Consider the following 22,742-nt stretch of genomic DNA (forward strand, 5'->3'; position numbering starts at 1 on the left):
AGTTCAGAACTTGATTGGCACCATATTTGCCAGGTTAAACATCCACCTGCCAACTGGGGTGAGAAAAAGAATGGGGAACCAGTGGGACTGGATTCCCATCCCTAACTCGGCCAGATCCCTAGATAACCACATGGCAGAGGTTTGTTGCCTATTTGTGGTCAAAATCTATGGTGGGATGCACAGATGCATCCACTTCAGGGCCTCATACATTGGCCGACCCAAGTTCACAAAGTCTAGATGAGAGGCTCTGTTTTATATTTCTGTGGGAATGTTTGCAACTTTAGGGGTTCAGGGAAGAAGTCAGAAATTCTGGTATGTCGGGCATGGGGGAATTTATTTGGCAATTATCTCCAAAACCATCCTGGGCGGCTCCTTTGTAAAGTGGTTAAATTCATTTCTAAGTTGGGATTCAGGTTATGATCTAAGTATGAATCTTTCAGATGCAGAATGTCTTATCTCACCAGGTTCAATGCCATTATGCCAGGTTCAATGTGGGAATACAGGAACTTGCAACATATTCAAGTTCGGGCCTAATTTTCAACTATTGTGCTGGAAGATACAGCAGAAGTGTGTTGGAGGGTCATGAGCTTTTGCAACTTTAACTCTTTATTTGCTTTCTACTATTTATTGTTCCTTCATTCTCTGTTTACCTCACATTCTTTTCTCCCTCTCTCTTTCCATGTGTCTCACAGATATTCTTCTGCTTCAATTGTAAAAGCAGCACAGACGAACATCTATATATTGTGACAACATTCTCAAATGTGGTTATGGTGGCTCAACACATACACTGGAGGCTTCCAGTGGTAAACTAAAGGGGTTTATTGATGAAAGGCAAAGGCATTAGATAACAGGCACAGAACACTATACCAGAGGTCTTTACTCTTCAGCTCCGTGGTCCACATTGCCCGGATCCAGCTCCCAAGGCCCCTCGCAAACTCCCCATTGGCCAGGGTTCACGTGCTATGCGATGGCCGAAAGTTGGGCACGTGATCACTGGAGCTCTCCGCCTCCCACCCCCCCCCACCCCCCCCCCCCCCCCCCCCCCACCCCCCACCTTAAAGGGGCTATGTTATCACCGTGGTTAATGTCCAGACAATTAGCTTTTTTTTGTGATGTTGATTGATGGACAGATATTGGCCAGGACACCGTTGATAACTCCCCTGCTCTTCAAGTACTGCCACGTGATCTTTTCCATTCACCAACAGCCCAATGAGACTTCAGTTTTTAACATCTCATCTGAAAGGCGACTCCTCCAATAGTGCAACTCTCCCTCAGTACTGTACTGGAGTGTCAGCCTTGATTTTTCAATGCTCAAGCTCTGGGATAGGATTTGAACTTCGAAACTTGTGGAAGCATCCCAAGGAATTTAGTGCAAGCCCCATAATGGAAAGCCAGCAGAAGGGTCAGTGCATGGGGTGATCAGAATGGATACTGGAAGATTGGGATCAATTGATACATTAGTATGTCAGTCTGGGAGACATGTGTAGGCATCAGATTATAGGAATCCTTGTCTGATTTGAGGTTTGTGTATCTGTGTTGAGGAGTTATTCAATTCCACAAAGAGGTTTATGGAGAAATTTGTGATTTTGTTAAAAAATCCCCGTTCGACACATAGACCTCACCCCTTCCTTCTTGGGCAACTTTTCATCCTTTGAGCACGTTACTTTAGTCCATCTTCTCTTTTAAACTTCTAATTCCCTACCAGTCTGCCGAGCCTGGTTGAAGTGACAATGTACGCTAAGGCCCAGCTATTTTCTCCTGAGATGGGTGGTGGGAATCGGCAATTCTCCCAGTTTGCCGAGCCCATCTCGGGGGAAACTCACCAGGACAGAATTGTGTCATGCCTTCTGCTCTGGATGCAGATTGGAGGTGGTCACAGGGGCTGCTGGGTTCCAATGTGGGCTGTTTAAAAGGGCCACCTCAGTTCTCTGTGACTTCAGCCCAGTTGATCAGTTAAATATTAAACTTTCTAGCCCTTACTCCTCACACCCTATTACCCCACTCAGGCCCCATGCCCCATGCATGCCAACTGCAATGGCCCCTATGCCAACACATCCACAACCTTTTCTCTTCACCCTCCATGCCAACTCACCCATTATCTACCATTATCTCACTGACACTGGCAGGCTTTTTGTTTAATTTTTCAGGGGCTGGGGATTTAAACTTTCATGACTGTTCTGCAGATCTTAGCCTTCAAAAGCATCTACGACTCCTCTGAAAATTTGTAAGGCCGACACTGCAAGTTAAGGCCCTCGCTACTGTGAAAGTTAGTATTGAATTTAAATAGTGCTGCTGAATTTTGCAAAATGTGCAACTCATGCCCTGCACCTTTCCCCAATAGGTGACAATGGGATATATCAGAAATGGGGTGGAACCTCTGGGTCCCACTCATCATTTTGGGAGCCGTGTGGAGCCTCCACAACTCTGCGAAAATGTACTCAAAATGCAAAGAACTTAAATTCCTCGGCAATGACATTTTCCATTTTAAAAAACATTTTGAATCATGAGATCCTAGTTAACGGTTACATGTTGATCCATAAATACCTTGATTTGTTTTTAATTCATAAAAAGAAATTGTTAACAGGGTTATTTTTAGACTTATTTTTGCTTTCTGTTTGTTCCTTGCTAATCCGAAGTAATAAACTGCAGCATATTATGGAAGAGATATTAATCACGGAGAGAGAGTATGTCCGCTCCCTTGGTTATATCGTTAAGCACTACTTCCCTGAGATGGAGCGCATGGACCTCCCCCAGGATCTGCGGGGACAGCGAGGGGCGATCTTTGGAAACCTGGAGAAACTGTATGATTTCCACAGCCGTTACTTCCTGAAGGAGTTGGAGAGCTGTGCAAAGGAGCCCTTCAGAATTGGATGCTGCTTCCTCAAACATGTGAGTTGGTAACAAGATTTATTTTATCTTAGATTCTGTGTATACGAGCAAACTTTTCCTGCCATCAATTTAGCAACATAAACATTACGGGTGGGATTTTCCGGCTCCCCTAACAATGGTCTGTCAAATTTTCCGCCCCGTGCCACTTCCTGCAGAGGGCGGGACCGGTTATGTTACTCTTGACCCTAGTTCTATATTCCTCTATTCCCTTTTTGTTATGTATGCATCAAGACATTCATGTTATTGTTTCAAAGCTCTAGGTTTCACCATATCCTTTCGTGTTTTAATTTGATTTTGGCTCATGTAGATCTCTAACTTCCATTGCGGCAGCGATTTCTTGCCAGCTCTGTGTTTTGGACTGTTTCCCATTGTAACAAATTACAACCACGCTGACAGCAGGAAAACCTCAGTTAATCTTTAGGAATCTTGTAGCTTAATTTGTCTCCTTGAATCTCTCTAATCCTACCACTTTTTCTGAAAAATTGTGATAAAAAGAAAGCTTTGTTTTATTGAGGAACAAAACCTTGATCCGTTTGATTATGACGTCCAGAACTGAATGCTAAAAAGCATGAATGAGTCAACAGTGATTGCTTACATAACATAACATTAAGGCAGCACGGTAGCATTGTGGATAGCACGATTGCTTCACAGCTCCAGGGTCCCAGGTTCAATTCCGGCTTGGGTCACTGTCTGTGCGGAGTCTGCACATCCTCCCTGTGTGTGCGTGGGTTTCCTCCGGGTACTCTGGTTTCCTCCCACAGTCCAAAGATATGCAGGTTAGGTGGATTGGCCATGATAAATTGCCCTTAGTGTCCAAAATTGCCCTTTGTGTTGGGTGGGGTTACTGGGTTATGGGGATAGGGTGGAAGTGTTGACCTCGGGTAGGATGCTCTTTCCAAGAGCCGGTGCAGACTTGATGGGCCGAATGGCCTCATTCTGCACTGTAAATTCTACGATAACATAAGAACTAGGAGCAGGAGGAGGCTATCTGGCCCTTCGAGCCTACTCCGCCATTCAATGAGATCATGGCCAATCTTTTGTGGACTCACCTCCACTTTCCGGCCCGAACACCATAAGCCTTTATTCCTTTATTCTTCAAAAAACTATCTATCTTTATCTTGAAAACATTTAATGAAGGAGCCTCAACTGCTTCACTGGGCAGGGAATTCCATAGATTCACAACCTTTTGGGTGAAGAAGTTCCTCCTAAACTCAGCCCTAAATCTACTTCCCCTTATTTTGAGGCTATGCCCCCTAGTTCTGCTTTCACCCGGCAGTGGAAACAACTGGCCCGCATTTATCCTATCTATTCCCTTCAAAATTTTATATGTTTCTATAAGAAACCCCCGCATCCTTCTAAATTCCAACGAGTACAGTCCCAGTCTACTCAACCTCCTCGTAATCCAACCCCTTCAGGTCTGGGATTAACCTCGTGAATCTCCTCTGCACACCCTCCAGGGCCAGTACGTCCTTTCTCAAGTAAGGAGACCAAAACTGAACACAATGCTCCAGGTGTGGCCTGATTAACACCTTACACAGTTGCAGCATAACCTCCCTCGTCTTAAACTCCTTCCCTCTAGCAATGAAGGACAAAACTCCATTTGCCTTCTTAATCACCTGTTGCACCTGTAAGCCAACTTTTTGCGACTCATGCACTCGCACACCCAGGTCCCTCTGCACAGCAGCATTTTTAAATATGTTATCATTTAAATAATAATCCCTTTTGCTGTTATTCCTACCAAAATGGATAACCTCACATTTGTCAGCATTGTATTCCATCTACCAGACCCTAGCCCATTCACTTAACCTATCCAAATCCCTCTGCAGAATTCCAGTATTCATTGTTAATAAGAGTTTTCCTCTGTACGCTTTTATTCCAGAAGGATCAGTTTGGCCTTTATGCATTGTACAGCAAGAACAAACCGCGATCAGATATCCTACTCAGCAACCACGGGAACAGTTTCTTCAGAGTATGTGGTTCAATTATCTTTATAGTTGTGCAGGACCTTTATATTCAGGCTTCTGGCCAGCTCGCCTGGAAATTGTTCAAACCAGTATGCGAGCTGGCACACTTCCAGGCGTAGATTGGACATTGGAGACTGCGATTCGAAATTTGTCCCCCTAACATCGATTTGATTACCAAACATGGGAGAAACAGGAACAGCAGTGTGTTTCATCTGCAAGGTGCACTTCAGCAACTCAGCGAGGAAAAAAAACTGTAAAAACTGGGAAACACGAATACTGGTCCAAAGTAATCTTGTGTACCTTAAATGAGACACTAGTTAAAAACTGGGAAATGAAGGGCAGGCTTTAACTAAATGGGAATAAAGTCCCATGGTAAGCGTGTTTAACTGCAGCGCCGAGAAACTCAATGCAATAAAATAGCACTCGCGTTAGATGGGGCCACACATAGCCCCGTTTTGTACACCGAGGAGCTCCGCTTGCCGGAACTCCTCAGTGTTGCGAGAGATCAGGGCACCATTTTTAAATCAGAAGTCGAGATCTCAAATTCCTATTTTCCAGCTCTTGCTGGATTTTGCGCCCACGACGCCATTTGCACCCACGGCGAGCGTTGGCAGAAAATCACCCCTCATGATTTTGTAAAGTTCTCTGGATGGGTATTCAAAGCATTGCCAGCAACATTTGTCGTGACAGCGTTCGGACAATACTTCCACCTGAAACCTGCTCCGGCAAATTCAGCAATGAAATGGTTTAAACTTATTTTCTTTCTCTCGCCACAGACCAAACAACTGGAATTAGGTGACAAGATGGACCTGGCATCCTACCTATTGAAGCCTATTCAGAGAATCAGCAAATACAACCTACTCCTGAAGGATATGTTCAAAGAGTGCAGCACAGCCCAGGTGAAAGAGTGCAAAGAGCTCCAGGCTGCCCATGAGATTGTGTGTTTCCAGCTTCAACATGGAAATGATTTACTTGCGATGGATGATATACGGGAGTGCGATGTGAGTTCAGAGTCACTTTAGAATAGTGAAGCTTTATACGCTGTTTGTTTTTAAATTCAAAACCTCATTTTCTTATCACATGTTCTATCTAGAAGAATGCTATGCACACCACCACATGATTATCACTTCCTCGATAATTTATAACTATTACAAAATTACTCATTGTTTCAAAATTGTTGTCTAATTTATTAGTAATGCAAGGATACACACGATTATTTGCAATGCTGTGTCATTCAGATGGGATGATGTATTCGGTGTTGTCACTTCACATTTTTCCACTATTTGCTGCAATAGGTTGAAGGCACTTAATATCTATAACCTTGTCCATGTAGCCATTCTTCAAAAGTGAGCTATGACATTAAGCTTCAGTGTTATATTCAGCTGTGAGGGTGGCATGATCAAACCCAATGTTGTCCACACACATTATCCACGTCTGTGCATTTTTCATGATGGGCGGAATATAACATAGAACATAGAACAGTACAGCACAGAACAGGCCCTTCGGCCCTCACTGTTGTGCCGAGCCATGATCACCCTACTCAAACCCACGTATCCACCCTATACCCGTAACCCAACAACCCCCCCTTAACCTTACTTTTATTAGGACACTACGGGCAATTTAGCATGGCCAATCCACCTAACCCGCACATCTTTGGACTGTGGGAGGAAACCGGAGCACCCGGAGGAAACCCACGCACACAGGGGGACGCACAGCATAACGCTGGCTGAGGGAGTGGGGATGAGGGGGCGAGGCATTGACTTGCACGGGAGGAGCTGTGTCAGTTCTCCAGGGTTGGGATAAAATTATCCTGATGGTGGGGAGGAAATGGGAGAGCAAGATCGACACAATGTGGCAGAAGGTAATTGTAATGGTTTTGCACATCGACCAGGACTCCCCGTTTGGGAGACTTGTTCTACTGCCGGAGCTGAATTACACCTGACTTGCACTTAGGCTGGGGACGCAAATTAGAAGCGATTCCCAATCCTTAGCCATGCAAATTCATGTATAGCGAGGGTTTCCCTAGGGAAACCCGCTATCAGGCCACTATTTTGAGCGAGCAGCCCAATCGCGAGATTCGGAGGCTCCCCCCGCAACACAATTCAGCCCCTCCCCACCCCCCGCAGTGCAATTCAGCCCCCCCCCCCCCCCCCACAATGCAATTCAGCCCTACCGTCCAGGATTTTCGGATATTCCCCTCCCCACAGTATGGGTTGACCTCTCTCCCACATGCAGCAACACCTCATGATGTATCTGCTGAGGTGGGAGGGTCTGTGAAGAAGAGCAGTGATGAGTTTAGGTGTTCAGTGGCACAGAAGAAGGTCGGTCCTGAGTTGGATTCCTTTCAGCCTCTGTAACGCCGAAGTTACTGCCTTGTAGTCACTGCAGAAATGTCAAGGTACAGATCAGCAGTGGCACCCGGACATCCAAGCCCATCAGGTAATGGCACAGGCAATGCATCCCTCTTACCCCCCACTGCCTAATTGATGGGCTTTGCGCCTTGACTGGTTTATTTATCCAGTTCATAATTGTGGTCACCCAGCTAGTCCCATCACTAGGCGGCAAAGTCACCCACTCTGGGTGCGCTGCCAGGATGCAGGCTGGTACAACTAAATTCCACCCTGGAATATAATGATCAAGGCCGAGAATCTTATCTGACTATTCTTCTTTGAGTCTACTGTGTTAACCTGAGCTGACATCAACTAGCTCAACACAACACAAAATGCATATCTGGAACTTTTCTGCTCTGTAAGCTTCTGTATCTCACCAGAGACTGCCCAATAGTCATTGATCCACAGGAAGTTCCAATCTATTGCATTTATCAGTTCAAATTAAATGTTCATAACAACATTATCATGGCAGCACTGAGCACATCTTTATATCTTCTCAAACTTGCTAGAAGCCATTTTACCATTTTGAAATCACACCGCTCTGTAAATTTTCCATTTTGTCCAAATCCAAAGCCGCTGATTCAGTAATAAGTGCAAATTGCAAAAAGGAAAAGACAGCAGCATCTGCCATGAAATTACCTCATTTTATGCTTTAAGTAATCAAAAAACAGGGACAGGGGAAATCAGAGTGCTAATGCCAAGCATCTTGTTCCTAGGTGAACCTAAAGGAGCAGGGCCAGTTGTACCGTCAAGATGAATTTGTTGTATGGTGTGGACGAAGGAAATGGTACAGACACATCTTCCTTTTTGATGACCTCATACTCTTCAGCAAGACCAGAAAGGCAGAAGGAAGCAATGATATCTACATTTACAAACATTCCTTCAAGGTGCAGTTTGTTCATTTTCTAGTTTTTACATTTTCTCTCTATTATGTTGTTTGATGGAATAGGAAATATTTAATTTGAACGTATCTCTGAAACTGACAGCTGGGAAGACATTTAAAGTATCCTTTCAAACTTTGCAAGAATATTGCATAAATATCCTATGAATTAACTAAAACTTATAGGTAGCCACTCCAATGCATTAGTTTGAAAGCATTAATTAACAAGAAACGTTATGGGGCGCGATTCAGTGGACTGGAGTTAAAGACCGCTGTCAGGCGTATTCAGCATGGTGTTTCTCAGCAGCTGCAGAACCGAGAAACATCTTGCTATCTGCCATTTGATTTTGCCCTTAAGGGGATTCTTCCTACCGAGGCTGCACTCAAAAGGATTTCTTGCTGGTGAGCTTCAGCTTAAGCTCTCCAGCAGCAAAGGCTCCTCGCAGATGGGGCGCTATTCTGACCGGCAGCCCCAATCTTCTGCCCCCCTTCTCCTTCAGACTCCCCCCCCCCCCCCCCCCCCCCTCTGCATTATTGACCCCCCACATGCCCCCAACTGCGTATTCACATTTGCACTGGGTGGAGCGAGTCAGTCGATTGGCCCAGCACCCGGCACGGAGACCGATTTGGGTCTTGTACACGAATCTCCTGTCCATGCCGGGCACAACACTGAATCGCACCCATGATGATTTAACAATACTACTGATCTCGTGCTTGTATATTTCCTGTTTAACCTAATCTCCTGCAAGAACTTCATAATTTTTACAGGGACTTTAAAATATCTGGCTAACGTAATCTATTTTGAAAAAGTACTTTTACAGAGAGTAAATAAATTATGGCAAATTTATAATTAATTAATATTGGCTAAATTCTCTAGCCTTTTCACATGAGAAGTTGAATGCTTCTTTATATAGTGGAGCCTTTTTCAAACTTTTTTCCCGTGCCCATTTTTGCTAACCAGCAAACCATTGGGGCCCACGCTGGCCAACCATCGTGATCCATGCTGGCCAACCTTCACAACACACACCATGTTCAATTACCTTTAATGTGAAAGGGGAGCCTGCTTCGTCCTCATGTCTTCACTCTAATCAGGTTCACAGGAAGAGAGGGCAATGCACATATCAGGTGCAGAGTTCAGTCAATTCCTTTGTGCTGTCTTCATCTTTGTGAGAATGGAAAATCCAACTTTGCACATTTAGATCGTCGTGAAGGGCAATAGCAACAAAATGCTTATTTTACTCAGCACTGGATATCCCTGGTGTAGAGCCCTCAATAACGACACCAGAGTGTGGAATGGTGAATGAAGGCTTTAATAAGCAGAGAACTAGCCAGTTACCGAGATGTGTGCTTACTGAGTGCCACCTACAGGGTGTCACCTTATATACGGCTTCCTGGTGAGCAGAGCCGGAGGCGGAGTTCCCCAGGTTTCAAAACCCAGTCTTAAAGGGGCATCACCTACATGGTGTTAAGGGTACAGTAACCATTCATCACACCTGGGAAATATTATTTCAGAATGTTAACAGCCTCATGGACTTTTGGCTTGTTTTTAATGTGCTGTCACAGGTCAGGTACAGCAGCTTTGTCTTTTCATTTAGAGTCAGCAATAAGTTACTAACTGATGCTGGGATCTCAAGTTCAAAAGGAATTTTTCACCCACCATTTCTCTTTCAACATCTGAAACTTCTCCTCTCGTTCACTAGTGCTTTCCTGCATACAACACACAGGCTGTCTACATCCTTATGTGTATTGGCACAATTAACAAAACCATACCTTTGTACTGTTTTGTTCCTGAGTTAAGTTTCTTCTTTGTAGGTTGTTCACCAGAGGAGCTTTGTGCAGAGCTAACACTAGTACTGCTCTGTCCTGCAGTGGACTCTTCTGAGCATGCTCTCTCCAGCAGGTTCAGACGTGGGATCCTAGTACACTGCCTATTTGTTTTTCTAACCTTCTCTTCCTTATAATTAAATGATCCACCTTCACAGTTCGCTTGCCAAAACCATGTACATACAGGGTACTTGATGTCAAGTGTACGTGCAGGGTGCTCTGACCTGCTCACTGCTGCTGCTTATGGTCAGAACACAGCCTCACTTACTTCTCATTTTAAAACTGGTGTGGCTGCCATTCTCAATTTAAATGCTGGTGCAACTGTTGGGCACTTTTCCCACGATTGGGATTCCCATGGGAATGCTGCGACCCTCTGACACTGATCCGCGGATCACGGCCCGCACTTTGAAAGACCCTGATATAGCAAATACAGCAGGTTTTGGCTAAGTTGAAACCACTGCAACTTAAGTTTAGTTTCTGTAAAGACGGTTAAGGCCAGAGTTTAAAAGCAGACTGAAAGGTGCATGTTCATTTCAACATTCGGTCAATTATTTTTATTTTTTTAATTTAGAGTACCCAATCATTTTTCCAATTAAGGGGCAATTTAGCGTGGCCAATCCACCTAGCTTGCACATTTTTGGGTTGTGGGGGCGAAACCCACGCAGGCACAGGGAGAATGTGCAAACTCCACACGGACAATGACCCAGAGCCGGGATCGAACCTGGGACCTCAGTGTCGTGAGGCGGTTGTGCTAACCACTAGGCCACCGTGCTGCCCTTCATTCGGGCAATTATTAGCTTTCTCAGTTTTTGAAGAATGTTCTAGCTGTATCTGTAACATAATGATGTATGATATTGCAGCCTAATGGCCCTGCGCTATGCAAAAACAACATATATTAGCAGAACTTCCACACACTACCTATAATAAAACATATAATGTCATGAAACAACATGGAGCACTCAACATATTTAACCTATCTATAGCCAACATGACACCATCTCTTCAGAATCCACTTGAGTAGAATCTAAAGGTGGAAGGGGGTTGAATAGGTGGAGTGAGGAGCATAGATCCTCTCGAGCAAAATCAATTACCAACTCTTTCAAAAAAAGATCCAGCACAGGCACAAAGAGTCTCTTTCTGTGCTATGTGATGCTATGTAATTTAACTGTGCTATGATTGTCTCCTTTAAGGGTCACAGGTTTCATTCCTCAACAAATATAGACCCAGTCAGTTGGAGTTTAATTGTTTTTTCTCAGGGAACTGGAATATATTTATCAGTCTCGGGTTTCAGGACAGAAGTTTAGGCAGAAAGCGTCCATTGCTCTAAGGTTATTATGTACCTGCAACAAAGCATAACATCTGAATTTTATCTATCCCGCACACACACATAGATGAAGAAGTTTTTAACTGCCCATCTAGTCTAACTATCTGTCTATCTCTGATCTCATTGAAACATGCAAAATTCTTGCAGGGCGTGACGGGTGAACGTACTTGAAATATAATTGAACTTGTTACCAGGTGAACTTTTTGCACCGATTTTTTACTGCACTGTGAACTGTCATCTTGGAATCCAGTCACAACTTAGATAAGATTGGATTCCTGTTCTCTTATGCCTGAACGTCCTGTATATTAATTAAATGCCACTACAACCTATCAGGAATATTTATTAACCAGTAGGTGCACTGTATCATTGCTCATTTAATGTCTGGAATGCAGTAGTGATGTTCAGTTGCTCAGAGAGCATTTTGTCAAACCTCACCTCTGCTCCTACAGTCTGTGGGGGAATAACTATGGAAATTTGAGGGCAATTAGAGGACTACTGTAGCAGCTCTGAGCTCCTGATCCAAAAACTGCCATTAATTTGCTAAAAGAGAGGGCAGCACGGTGGCCTAGTGGTTAGCACAACCGCCTCACGGCGCTGAGGTCCCAGGTTCGATCCCGGCTCTGGGTCACTGTCCGTGTGGAGTTTGCACGTTCTCCCCGTGTCTGCGTGGGTTTCGCCCCCACAACCCAAAAAATGTGCAGAGTAGGTGGATTGGCCACGCTAAATTGCCCCTTAATTGGAAAAAATAATTGGCTAATCTAAATTTATAAAAAAAAAAAATTTGCTAAAAGATTGTTTTTCAATTGCAAAAGAACCAAAAGCTAGTGACTTTAAACAAACCTTTAACATGGTGTTGTTAGATTTCTTACTGTGGCCACCCCCAGTCCAATGCCGGCATCTCTACATCAAAAGAAAAAAAGACACTTTGAAATGTGATACCGTGATTGCAATTTCTGGAGTATGCTGGATGGGAGACTTTTCTATGTTCCATACATAAGGATTATGTATTTTGTTAGAACGATACAGTAAATATAAAAGATACTGATTCTGGTTAGAAGATGAGCAAGTAGGTCACAAGATTCCAGTGGATAGACAAACGCAAATCCAGCTAAAATGGATAGCTGTGTGATTGACAAAATTGATTTTGATCTACTGTACAATGCATCGTATCATTTTGTATTCCAGACTTCTGAAATCGGCATGACTCATAACGCTGGTGAAAGTGGCCTGTGCTTTGAAATTTGGTTCAGAAGACAGAAGCCCCGGGATACTTATGTCCTTCATGCTTCAACTCCGGAGATAAAACAAGCATGGATAGACGACTTGGACAAGATATTGCGGATCCAAACTGAGAGGAACAGGGGTCAGTAAATGAATAAGCAATAATTGATAATTAGGTGACTGCTGCAAGGCCTGTAACAATCTTGAGTTTAAGTTCACCCCCCCCGGGCCCCACTTATATTAATTTATTTTGTGTTGTGTTTTTTGCCTCACAATGTTATCTTTTCGGTAATTTGGTGATGTCTTGAATACATTTTGTTGTGATGCCATTCAGCACAAGGTGCATGCTTTTGTGGCTATTGACAGTGACTGGTGGAAGAACATTGCTGTTTTCTGGTGAATTGATAAGCTTTGACAAATAGTCATTCAGACTTCTCCCTTCTCTCTCTAAAGATGCTGGAAGACCAGCTGAGATAGTCCAGCATTTTCTATTTTTGTTTCAACCACACAAGAATCTTATTTCAGTTACATGAGGTAGTTTGGTGAAATGTTACTTTAAGTGGCTTAGAGAAAGTCCTGCATCTTGTGCTCTTTGTGGTGACAATGTAATCTGAATGATCTCTAACTTTATTTTGAAAACATTTTCAACAATTTCAAAATGTCTTTAGCCCTCCTCTGTATAAAAAAGCAGCACATTCCGCTTGACTTTGTGAAGTGGTCTTACTGAATATGCGGTCTCATGTGTTAAAAACAGGTTCTAATGCTTCACTTTTACCTCCCCAGTTTTAATTGGTGGCTGCGCCTTCAGCTGCCGGGTCCTAAGCTCTTCCCTCGCTAACTCTCCTCCTTTAGGTCTTTCACCTGTTCAGCCTCGATTTTGGTCAGCTGTCTAAACATCTCCTTACAATGTTTGGTGCCAAATTATGTCTGGTAATGTTCCTGGGAAGTGCCTTAGGATGTTTTCACTATGTAGATGGTGCCCCAAAAGTGCAAGTTTGTTGTTGCTGTAGTGTTAGTCTTTCCCAGCATCTGGGAGAGGCTCTGAGTGCTCTTTTATAATTTGCTTGCGGGAGCTCCAGTGATGGCCCATTTGGTATGTGCCGAGTTTGCTGGCTTAACTAAATAGGAATTGGAATGTCTATGAGGTGGTTTTATAACAATCTTATTAGTGTCACAGGTAGGTTTACATTATCACTGAAATAAAGTTACAGTGAAAATTCCCCAGTTGCCACACTCCGTCGCCTGTTCGGATACATTGAGGGAGAATTCAGAATGTCCAATTCACCTAACAAGTACGTCTTTCGGGATTTGTGGGAAGAAACTGGAGCACCCGGAGGAAAACCAAGCAGACATGGGGAGAAGGTGCAGACTCCACACAGGCCGTGAATCGAACTTGGGACCCTGGCGTTGTAAAGCTACAGTGCTAACCACTGTGCTTTTTTTGGAGCAGCTTCTGATAGTGTCCACTAGGGAACAGGCAATTCTGGATTTAGTGTTGTGTAATGAGGCAGACTTGATTAGGGAACTTAAGGTAAAGGAACTGTTTGGGGGCAGTGACCATAATATAATAGAATTCACCCTGCAGTTTGAGAGGAAGAAGCTGGAATCAGATGTAATGGAGTTACAATTGAGTAAAGGTAGCTATAAAGACGTGAGGGAGGAGCTGGCCAGAATTGATTGGACGGGGAGCCTAGCAGGGATGACAGTGGAACAGCAATGGCAGTATTATTTGGGGGTTACTCGGGAGGCACAATAGAGATTCATTCCAAGGAGAAGGAAACATGCTAAGGTGAGGAGAAGGCAACCATGGCTAACAAGGAAAGTCAAGGACAGTATAAAAGAAAAAGAAAAAGCATACAAGGTGGCGAGGATTAGTAGGAAGTCAAAGGATTAGGAAGCCTTTAAAAGCAAGCAAAGGACAACTAAAAAAGTAATAAGGGGGAGAAGATGAATTCTGAGTGTAAGCTCGCTAGCAATATAAAAGAAGATTGCAAGAGTTTTTTAAATATATATATAAAAGGTAAGAGAGAGAGAAGAATGGACATTGGACCACTGAAAAATGAGGCTGGAGAAGTAGTAATAGGGAACAAAGAAATGGCAGAGGAACTGAACAGGTACTTTGCATCAATCTTTACAGTAGAAGACACCAGTGGTTTACCAGAACTTCAAGAGAGTCAGGGGGCAGAGGTGAGTGCAGCGGGCATCACTAAGAAGAATGTGCTGAGGAAACTGAAAGGTCTGCAAGTGGATAAATCACCCGGACCAGATGGTCCACACCCCTGGGTTCTGATAGCTGAGGAGATTGTGGAGGCATTTATGGTGATCTTTCAGTCAGGAATCACTGGAGGGAAGGATGTCCCAGAGGACAGGGAAAAGGCTAATGTATCACTCCTGTTTAAGAAGGGAGTGAGTCAGAAGATTATAAGCCGGTTAGCCTAACTTCGGTCATTGGTAAGATTTTAGAGTCTATTATTAAAGATGAGTTTGCGGAGTACTTGGAAGTGCATGATAAAATAGGATTGAGTCAGCACGGCTTTGTCAAAGGGAGGTCATTCCTGACATATCTGTTAGAATTCTTTGAGAAGGTAATGAGGAAGTTAGACAAAGGTTTGAGCCAGTGGACATGATCTATTTGGATTTCGAGAAGGCCTTTGACAATGTGCGCATAGGAGGCTGCTAAAGAAGATAAGAGCGCAAGGTGTAAGGGGCAAGGTAAAAAGTTGAATAGAGGATTAGCTGACTGGCAGAAGGCAGAGAGTGGGCATAAAGGCACCTTTTTCAGGATGGCAGCTGACCTTTAGGGGCTAGGCCCGTGCCGGAGTGGTTGGCACCACGCCAATTGGCGGCAAAACCGGCACCAACGGCCTTAGATGCCCGGCGTCGGAGCTGGCAAAAGGCCTTCGCCGGTTCGCGCGTGCACCAGTGCGTCAGCGGCCGCTGACTTCACCACCGGCGCATGCGCGGTAGGGGGGGTCTCTTCCGCCTCCGCCATGGTGGAGGTCGTGGCGGCGGCGGAAGAAAAAGAGTGCCCCCACGGCACTGTCCCGCCCGCCGATCGGTGGGCCCCGATCACGGGCCAGGCCACCGTGGGGGCACCCCCCCCGGGGTCCGATCGCCCTGCGCCCCCCCCAGGACCTTGGGGGCCCGCTCGCGCCGCCAATCCCGCCGCCACCAGACGTGGTTGAAACCACGTTGGCGGGAGAGGCCTGTCAGCGGCGGGACTTCGGCCCATCGCGGTCTGGAGAATCGCTGCGGGGGGCACGCCGATCAGCGCCATTCCCGCCCCCGCCGATTCCCGGGTGGCGAAGAATTCCGGCCACGACGGGGTCGGGATTTACGCCGGCCCCGGGCGATTCTCCGATCCTGCGGGGGGTCAGAGAATTCTGCCCACAATGCGAAAAGTGTGAGGTTATGCACTTTGGTGGGAAGAATAGAGGCATAGACTATTTTCTAAATGCGAAAAGGCTTCAGAAATCAAAAGCACAAGGGTACTTAGGAGTCCTAGTTCAAGATTCTCTTAAGGTTAACATGAAGGCTCAGATGGCAGTTCGAAAGGCAAATTAAATATTAGCGTTCATGTCAAGAGGGCTAGAATACAAGACCAGGGATGTACTTCTGAGGCTATGTAATGCTCTGGTCAGACCTCATTTGGGGTATTGTAAGCAGTTTTGGGTCCTGTATCGAAGGAAGGACGTGCTGGCCTTGGAGAGGGTCCAGAGGATGATTACAAGAATGATCCCGGAATGAAGATCTTGTCATGCGATGAGCAGTTGGGGACTCGATGGACTTTATAATCTTTATTAGTGTCACAAGTAGGTTTACATTATACTACAAAGGAGTTACTGTGAAAATCCCCTCGTCGCCACATTCCGGCGCCTGTTCGGGTACAGTGAGGGAGAATTCAGAATGTCCAATTCACCTGACAGCACATCTTTCTCCGAAGGATGAGGGGGAATCTAATTGAATCATACAGACTACTGAGAGGCCTGGATAGAGTGGACGTGTAGAGGATGTTTCCACTAGTAGGAGAAACTAGAACCTGAGGGCACAGCGTCAGACTGAAGGGAAGATCCTTTAAAACAGAGTTGAAGATGAATTTCTTCAGCCAGAGGATGGTGAATATGTGGAACACATTGCTGCAGAAGGCTATGGAGACCTGGTCACTGATTGTCTTTAAGACAGAGGGAGATAGGTTCTTGATTAAAAGGGGAATCAGGAGTTATGGGGAGAAGGCAGGAGATTGGTGATGAGAAACATATCAGCCATGATTGAAGGCAAACCGGACTCAATGGGCCGAATGGCCTATGTCTGCTGCTATATCTTATGATCTTATGGAAATCAACAGCTACCCTCGGCCTCATGGACAGATGGTGTTGGTGTAGGGGAGGTGGCTCAGGGGTGCGGTCAGGGGAAATTAGCCAGATTGTCAGTTCTACTTGTAACCCAGAGAAGTCTACTCGAAGCGCTGTGGATATCAGGGGAATTAACGGCTTAAACGTGGCTGTGACACTGCCGTGACTCGTTGGCATTGACTGTCGAGGCACATATTAGGAATCATCAATGAGTAAATTCTAGGTGGATTGCCAGTGATGTTATCCCGGCATGAGTTATTGCTTGCAACAGAGTTAAAAGGGAAGGACAAATATTTAAAATGTCAGCCCTTCTTAAAAAAACTTTGAATGTTTCATTTTTTCCACAATTGTGCTGGCAGAATTAACTAACTGTTCCTGCCCATCCTCGTGCCCATTCTGAACTGTCATCATAAACATTAATAAAATAAATTAATTCATTTGATTAATTAAAATAAAGCAATGAATTTCCATGGAATTCCAAATTAATATGGCAAATTCCAGGATCCTATCTGCCACATGTGAACGACGTGCAGTATTAACAAGCAGCAGTGACCTGAAAAATATTTGTGATCAAATTAGTATTGTTATTGTAACAGTACCTCTAGAAATGCAGGAGTAACAATATTTCTTTTGCCAGACTTGACCAGAATCAACACTGTTCACCCTGTAAAAAGTGACAGGGCTGCATGTGTTAAGACAGGGCAAGAAATATAAATGCAAAATTAGTCAAGAATCTGGACTTGTGACCATAATAAATGCCATGGGACGGGGTTTTCTGCCACACCCACACCCCACCGCCCCGCGGCATGGTTTCTGGCGGTGCAGGAAGCTCGCCATTAGCTACCAGCAGAATTTTCTCCGGGTGCTCCAGTTTCCTCCCACAGTCCAAAGATGTGCAGGTTAGGTGGATTGGCCATGATAAATTGCCCTTAGTGTCCAAAATTGCCCTTAGTGTTAGGTGGGGTTACTGGGTTTTGGGGATAGGGTGGAGGTAGGGTAGGGTGGGGTAGGGTGCTCTTTCCAAGAGCCGGTGCAGACTCGATGGGCCGAATGGCCTCCTTCTGCACTGTAAATTCTATGTAAATATTGATGTCTACGGCATTGTGCATGGCTCGCTGTCCGGCTGCCACAGAACCCGCCATGAGGAGTCACCTTCGGCAGGACCGGATGATCCCGCCAGTGAAAAGGGTGAGGAAAACTCCAACCATCGAATATTGGAGTTTCATTGGGAACTTTTTTTTCTCCTGAGTTGAAATGACAGGTTTACACAGGTTTAATCTCCACTTAAATAGCCATGGGTTGATTAGGAATAGCCAGCATGGCTTTTTCAGAGGGAGGTAATACCTAACAAATTTGGTAGAAATTTTTGATAAAGTGACCGAGTGTGTGGGTCACTCGATGGAAGTGCAGTTAATGTAGTTCATATGGATTTTAGAAAAGCCTTTGACATGGTCCCACGTGGGAGATTGAAAAGGTTGAAGCACATAGAATTCAAGGAAACATGGCGAGATGGATCTGAAACTGGCTTAGTAATTGGACACAAAGGGTGGTGGTAGAAGGCTGTTCGAGTGACTGAGGGCTAGTGTCCAGCGGCGTACCACAGGGGTCAGTGCTGGGTCTTTATTGTTTGTTTTATATATATAATTCCCGTACCAGCCTCCCTGAACAGGAGCCAGAATGTGGCGACTAGTGGCTTTTCACAGTAACTTCATTTGAAGCCTACTTGTGACAATAAGCGATTTTCATCTCATTTCAAATGATATAGATGAGAATGTCTGGGGATTGAGAAGTAAGTTTGCAGACAAAACCAAGATTGGTAGGATGGTTAACAGTGAAGAAGAGGGTTATAGGTTCCAAGAAGGTATATATGTGTTCAGATGGCAGAGCAGTGGCAGATGGTATTTAACCCTGATAAGTGTGAGGTGATGCACTTTGGAAGAAGAAACAGGACAAGGGAGTATGTAATGAATGGCAGGACAATCGGAAGTTCCGACGAATTGATGGATCTTGGGGTACTTGTTCACAGATCCCTTAAGATGGCAGAGCAGGTGTGTAGGTAGTTAAGAAGGCATATGGGTCACTTGCCTTTATCAGTCGTGGAGTAGAATATCAGAGCAGGGAGACTATGTTGGAGCTGAACAGAAGGTTGTTTAGGCCACAGCTGGAGTATTGTGTACTGTTCTGGTCACCTCACTATAGGAAATAGGTGATTGCACTGGAGAGGGTACAGAGGACGTTCACCAGAATGTTGCCTGTGAGGGAGCATCTGAACTATAAGGTGAGACTGGATAGGCTTGGATTGTTTTCCTTAGAGCAGATGGGAATAGAGAGATACGGACCCTGGAAGTGTAGACGATTTTAGTTTAGATGGGGAGCATAGTCGGCTTAGCCTTGGCGGGCCGAAGGGCCTGTTCCTGTGCTGTACCTTTCTTTGTTCTTTGTTCAGAGAAGGCTGAGGGGGAATATGATTGAGGTGCGTAAGAATATGAGGGGTTTGGACAGGGTAAATAGAAAGCAGCTGTTCACCTTGGTTGAGGAGTCAATCACAAGGGAGCATAATTGTAGTGTGTAGGGCAGGAGAATCCATGGCGATTTGGAATTTGGGTCTTCACTCAAGAGGGTGGTGATAATCTGGAATGCATTGCCTGGGGAGGACGTGAAGGCTAGAAACCTCCCAACCTTGAAAAAGCACTTGGATGAGCACTTGAAACACACCATCATATTCAAGGATATGGGACAAGTGCTGCTAAGTGGGACATAGTACGAAATCGGGGGTAGTTATTGTCGGTGCAGGCTCGATGGGCCGAAGGGCTGTATGACTCGATGGCTGTATGACATATAATGAGCTCAGTATTTTTTGAGTCTATTTCCTTAAAATATGTCTCTGTAATAATTTCTACACCTATCACCAAAGAAAATTGTTTCCTAACTACTAATCTTGTTTAGGATTTAAATTTCAAAGTACATTATAATGGCTCCTTCTGCGACTCTAAGTTTGTGTAGTGGTCTACCTATTAGAGTTAAACCGTGCAGAAACTCTGGAGGGACTAGATTGTTATTATCTTCTTTATTTATGGCATAAATGTTGATGTATTCTTTTAATTCACCTGACAGCTTTTCCAAAACCTTTTCAAATTTAGTGAATCGATAGAACATAGAACATAGAACAGTACAGCACAGAACAGGCCCTTCGGCCCTCGATGTAGTGCCGAGCAATGATCACCCTACTCAAACCCACGTATCCACCCTATACCCGTAACCCAACAACACCCCCCTTAACCTTACTTTTTTGTACACTACGGGCAATTTAGCATGGCCAATCCACCTAACCCGCACATCTTTGGACTGTGGGAGGAAACCGGAGCACCCGGAGGAAACCCACGCACACACGGGGAGGACGTGCAGACTCCGCACAGACAGTGACCCAGCCGGGAATCGAACCTGGGACCCTGGAGCTGTGAAGCATTTATGCTAATCGCCATGCTACCGTGCTGCCCCTATCAATTTCTATCAATCTATCAAATCTATCAATTTTAGCACAGAAAATAGCTTTTCAAGAATATGTTTCATCAAGTAATTGTCTCCTCCATTGTTCCGCATGTAACATCTCATCCACCTCTTCTATATCATTCCCATCCCATACCATTCCATTCTTCCCACACCATTCCGTTATTCCATCTTCATTCCATTCCCTTCCATACCCTCCATGGGAGGTGATTCCATTCAAGCATGAAAGGTTCTTACAGGGTTCAACATGGTAGATGCAGGAAGGATGGTTATAAAGATTATAAAGTTCATCGAGTCCCCAACTGCTCATAGTCTCAGAATAAAGAGCAGGGCATTGAGGACTGAGAAGAGGAGGAATTTCTTTACTTAGACGGTGATGAATCTTTGGAATTCTCTGTCTCAGGGAGAGGGTCAGTCATTGAGCATGTTCAGGACTGAGATTGATAGGTTTCCAAGTATTAAAAACATCAAGGGACAGGGAAATTGTGTTATAGAACACCCACAGTTCAGAAGGAGGCCATTCAGCCCATTGAATCGCACCAATTCTCTGAAAGAGCATCCTAACCTCGGCCCAATTCCCCACCCTATCCTTGTATCCCCTTGTAGGGGTAATTTAGCATATTCAATCCACCTAACCTGCACATCTTTGGACTCTGGGAGGAAATCGGAGCACCCGGAGGAAACCCATGCAGACACAGGGAGAACGTGAAAACTCCACACGAGACATTTGCCCGCGATCGGAATCAAACCCAGATCCCTGGGTTTGCTCCAGACATCTTTAATTTCAAGCCCGTTAAGTTATGATGCTTTTGTCTGAAGTGCTTTCACCTGCAAATCTAGTCATGGGTCTGTTGTGGCACTTGTTATGAATCATCCCTGCATGAGGCAGCAGTGCTAACCACTGTGCCACCATGTCACCCGTGCATTGAAGTAGAAGATCAGCCATGATCTCACCGAATGAGAGCGGTCTTGAAGGGCAGAATGGCCGACTTCTGCTCCTATTTCCTATGTTCTTACGTTCATTTTCATCCTGCTGTGGCCATTTACATCCCTCCCACCAATCCCATCCCTCATGATAGCAATCTCCCCAGCCATGGTAACTTTGTTGTTTGCTCCAATTACCTTCCACTGTTTTCAATCTCTGCCAAAGCTTATCCCTCATCACCTCATTAGTGATCATGTTCGTATTTTCTGCAAGAGTGAAGGAAATATACAGAACCAAAAATGCTTTTTATTCCTAAAATTTAAGGAGTAAGTATGAAATAATGCCTCAGGAGATTCCAAAAGGCCCTCTGATCCACTCCAGTTTTAAGATCCCATGAGAGAAATCAGATTGTAAATTAATCTCGAATGCTTTTCCTGCAGACAGCAATGGGTCAATTTAAGTACTGAAATTAATATGAAATATTTAAAGCAAAGTGATTGGACTGCAGAAGACAGTAGACACACATTTGCTCACATTGAGAGATTAGTGTGACTGCAAATCTGAGTTTTTCCACTAACATTCACCAATAGAAGATAATTTACTCCAGACATCTTTAATTTCAAGCCCGTTAAGTTATGATGCTTTTGTCTGTGCTTTCACCTGCAAATCTAGTCATGGGTCTGTTGTGGCACGTGTTACGAATCATCTCTGAAAAGAAACCACAGACTAAATGTTTGCGTTCAAACATCTGTGAAAGTAGGGAATTGGTGCCTGCTTTAACTCTCCCATTATAACAGGATGTCCACTAACTGGCATGGATTGTGCTGCTGGGTGCAAGTAACTTATCTTTACATCACTCTTGAGAGTCTGAAAATTGTTTCTTTTCATCAGTTTTTAAAATAAGCTTATGTATTAGTAAAATGTAAAACAGCCCCTGTCGATGTTGAAATTCCTTCTTTAGAGCTCCAGATGCAGGCGAGGGTGTTTATGGGCATTGGCAGTAAGCCATTTATGGACATCAAACCTAGCGAAGCAGCCATCAGTGACAGATCGGTTGACTGCATCACAAAAGGGAAAGGTATGAGCTGAACACGGAGGGTGGCCGAACTCTGTGAGGGACTGACTTCTGCAGTGTGTCAGAACATTGTCCTTTTGCCTTTAGGACCTGAGTTCAAAGCCTTCCCTCAAAGCACTTTCAGGAAAAAGGAGTTTTGGTAATCTCAATGTGGTTAAAAACCCATAGATGCAAAAAAAAAGATTTTGGTTGAATAATAACTGCCATCAAATTGGGAGCGTTCTGTAAGACCACAAGAATAATTTTAGAATTTGAAATGCCACGCTTCGCTGTGACTGAGGTTAATGTGCCTTATACAAGGATGTTCAGAATGGATTTGACCTGTGCCGCAGCTAACCTTGATGCGATTATTGCTATCACTAGACCGGAATAGAAAAATGATTAAATCATC

At 44.5% G+C, this 22,742-nt stretch overlaps 1 protein-coding gene across 2 annotated transcripts in view; it reads left to right on the plus strand.

The window, feature by feature from the left end:
• Positions 1-22,742, plus strand: part of LOC119969436 (pleckstrin homology domain-containing family G member 4B-like) — a 232,485-nt gene that overhangs the window by 189,684 nt on the left and 20,059 nt on the right. For both annotated transcript variants that reach the window (XM_038803071.1, XM_038803069.1), the window contains exons 15-19: positions 2,637-2,889; positions 4,769-4,858; positions 5,630-5,854; positions 7,960-8,130; positions 12,457-12,634. In XM_038803071.1, the coding sequence (XP_038658999.1) occupies positions 2,637-2,889; positions 4,769-4,858; positions 5,630-5,854; positions 7,960-8,130; positions 12,457-12,634 (917 nt within the window). The remainder of the gene's footprint in view (positions 1-2,636; positions 2,890-4,768; positions 4,859-5,629; positions 5,855-7,959; positions 8,131-12,456; positions 12,635-22,742) is intronic.

Source organism: Scyliorhinus canicula, chromosome 7 (genome assembly GCF_902713615.1).
Source record: "Scyliorhinus canicula chromosome 7, sScyCan1.1, whole genome shotgun sequence".
Taxonomy (NCBI): Eukaryota; Metazoa; Chordata; class Chondrichthyes; order Carcharhiniformes; family Scyliorhinidae; genus Scyliorhinus; species Scyliorhinus canicula.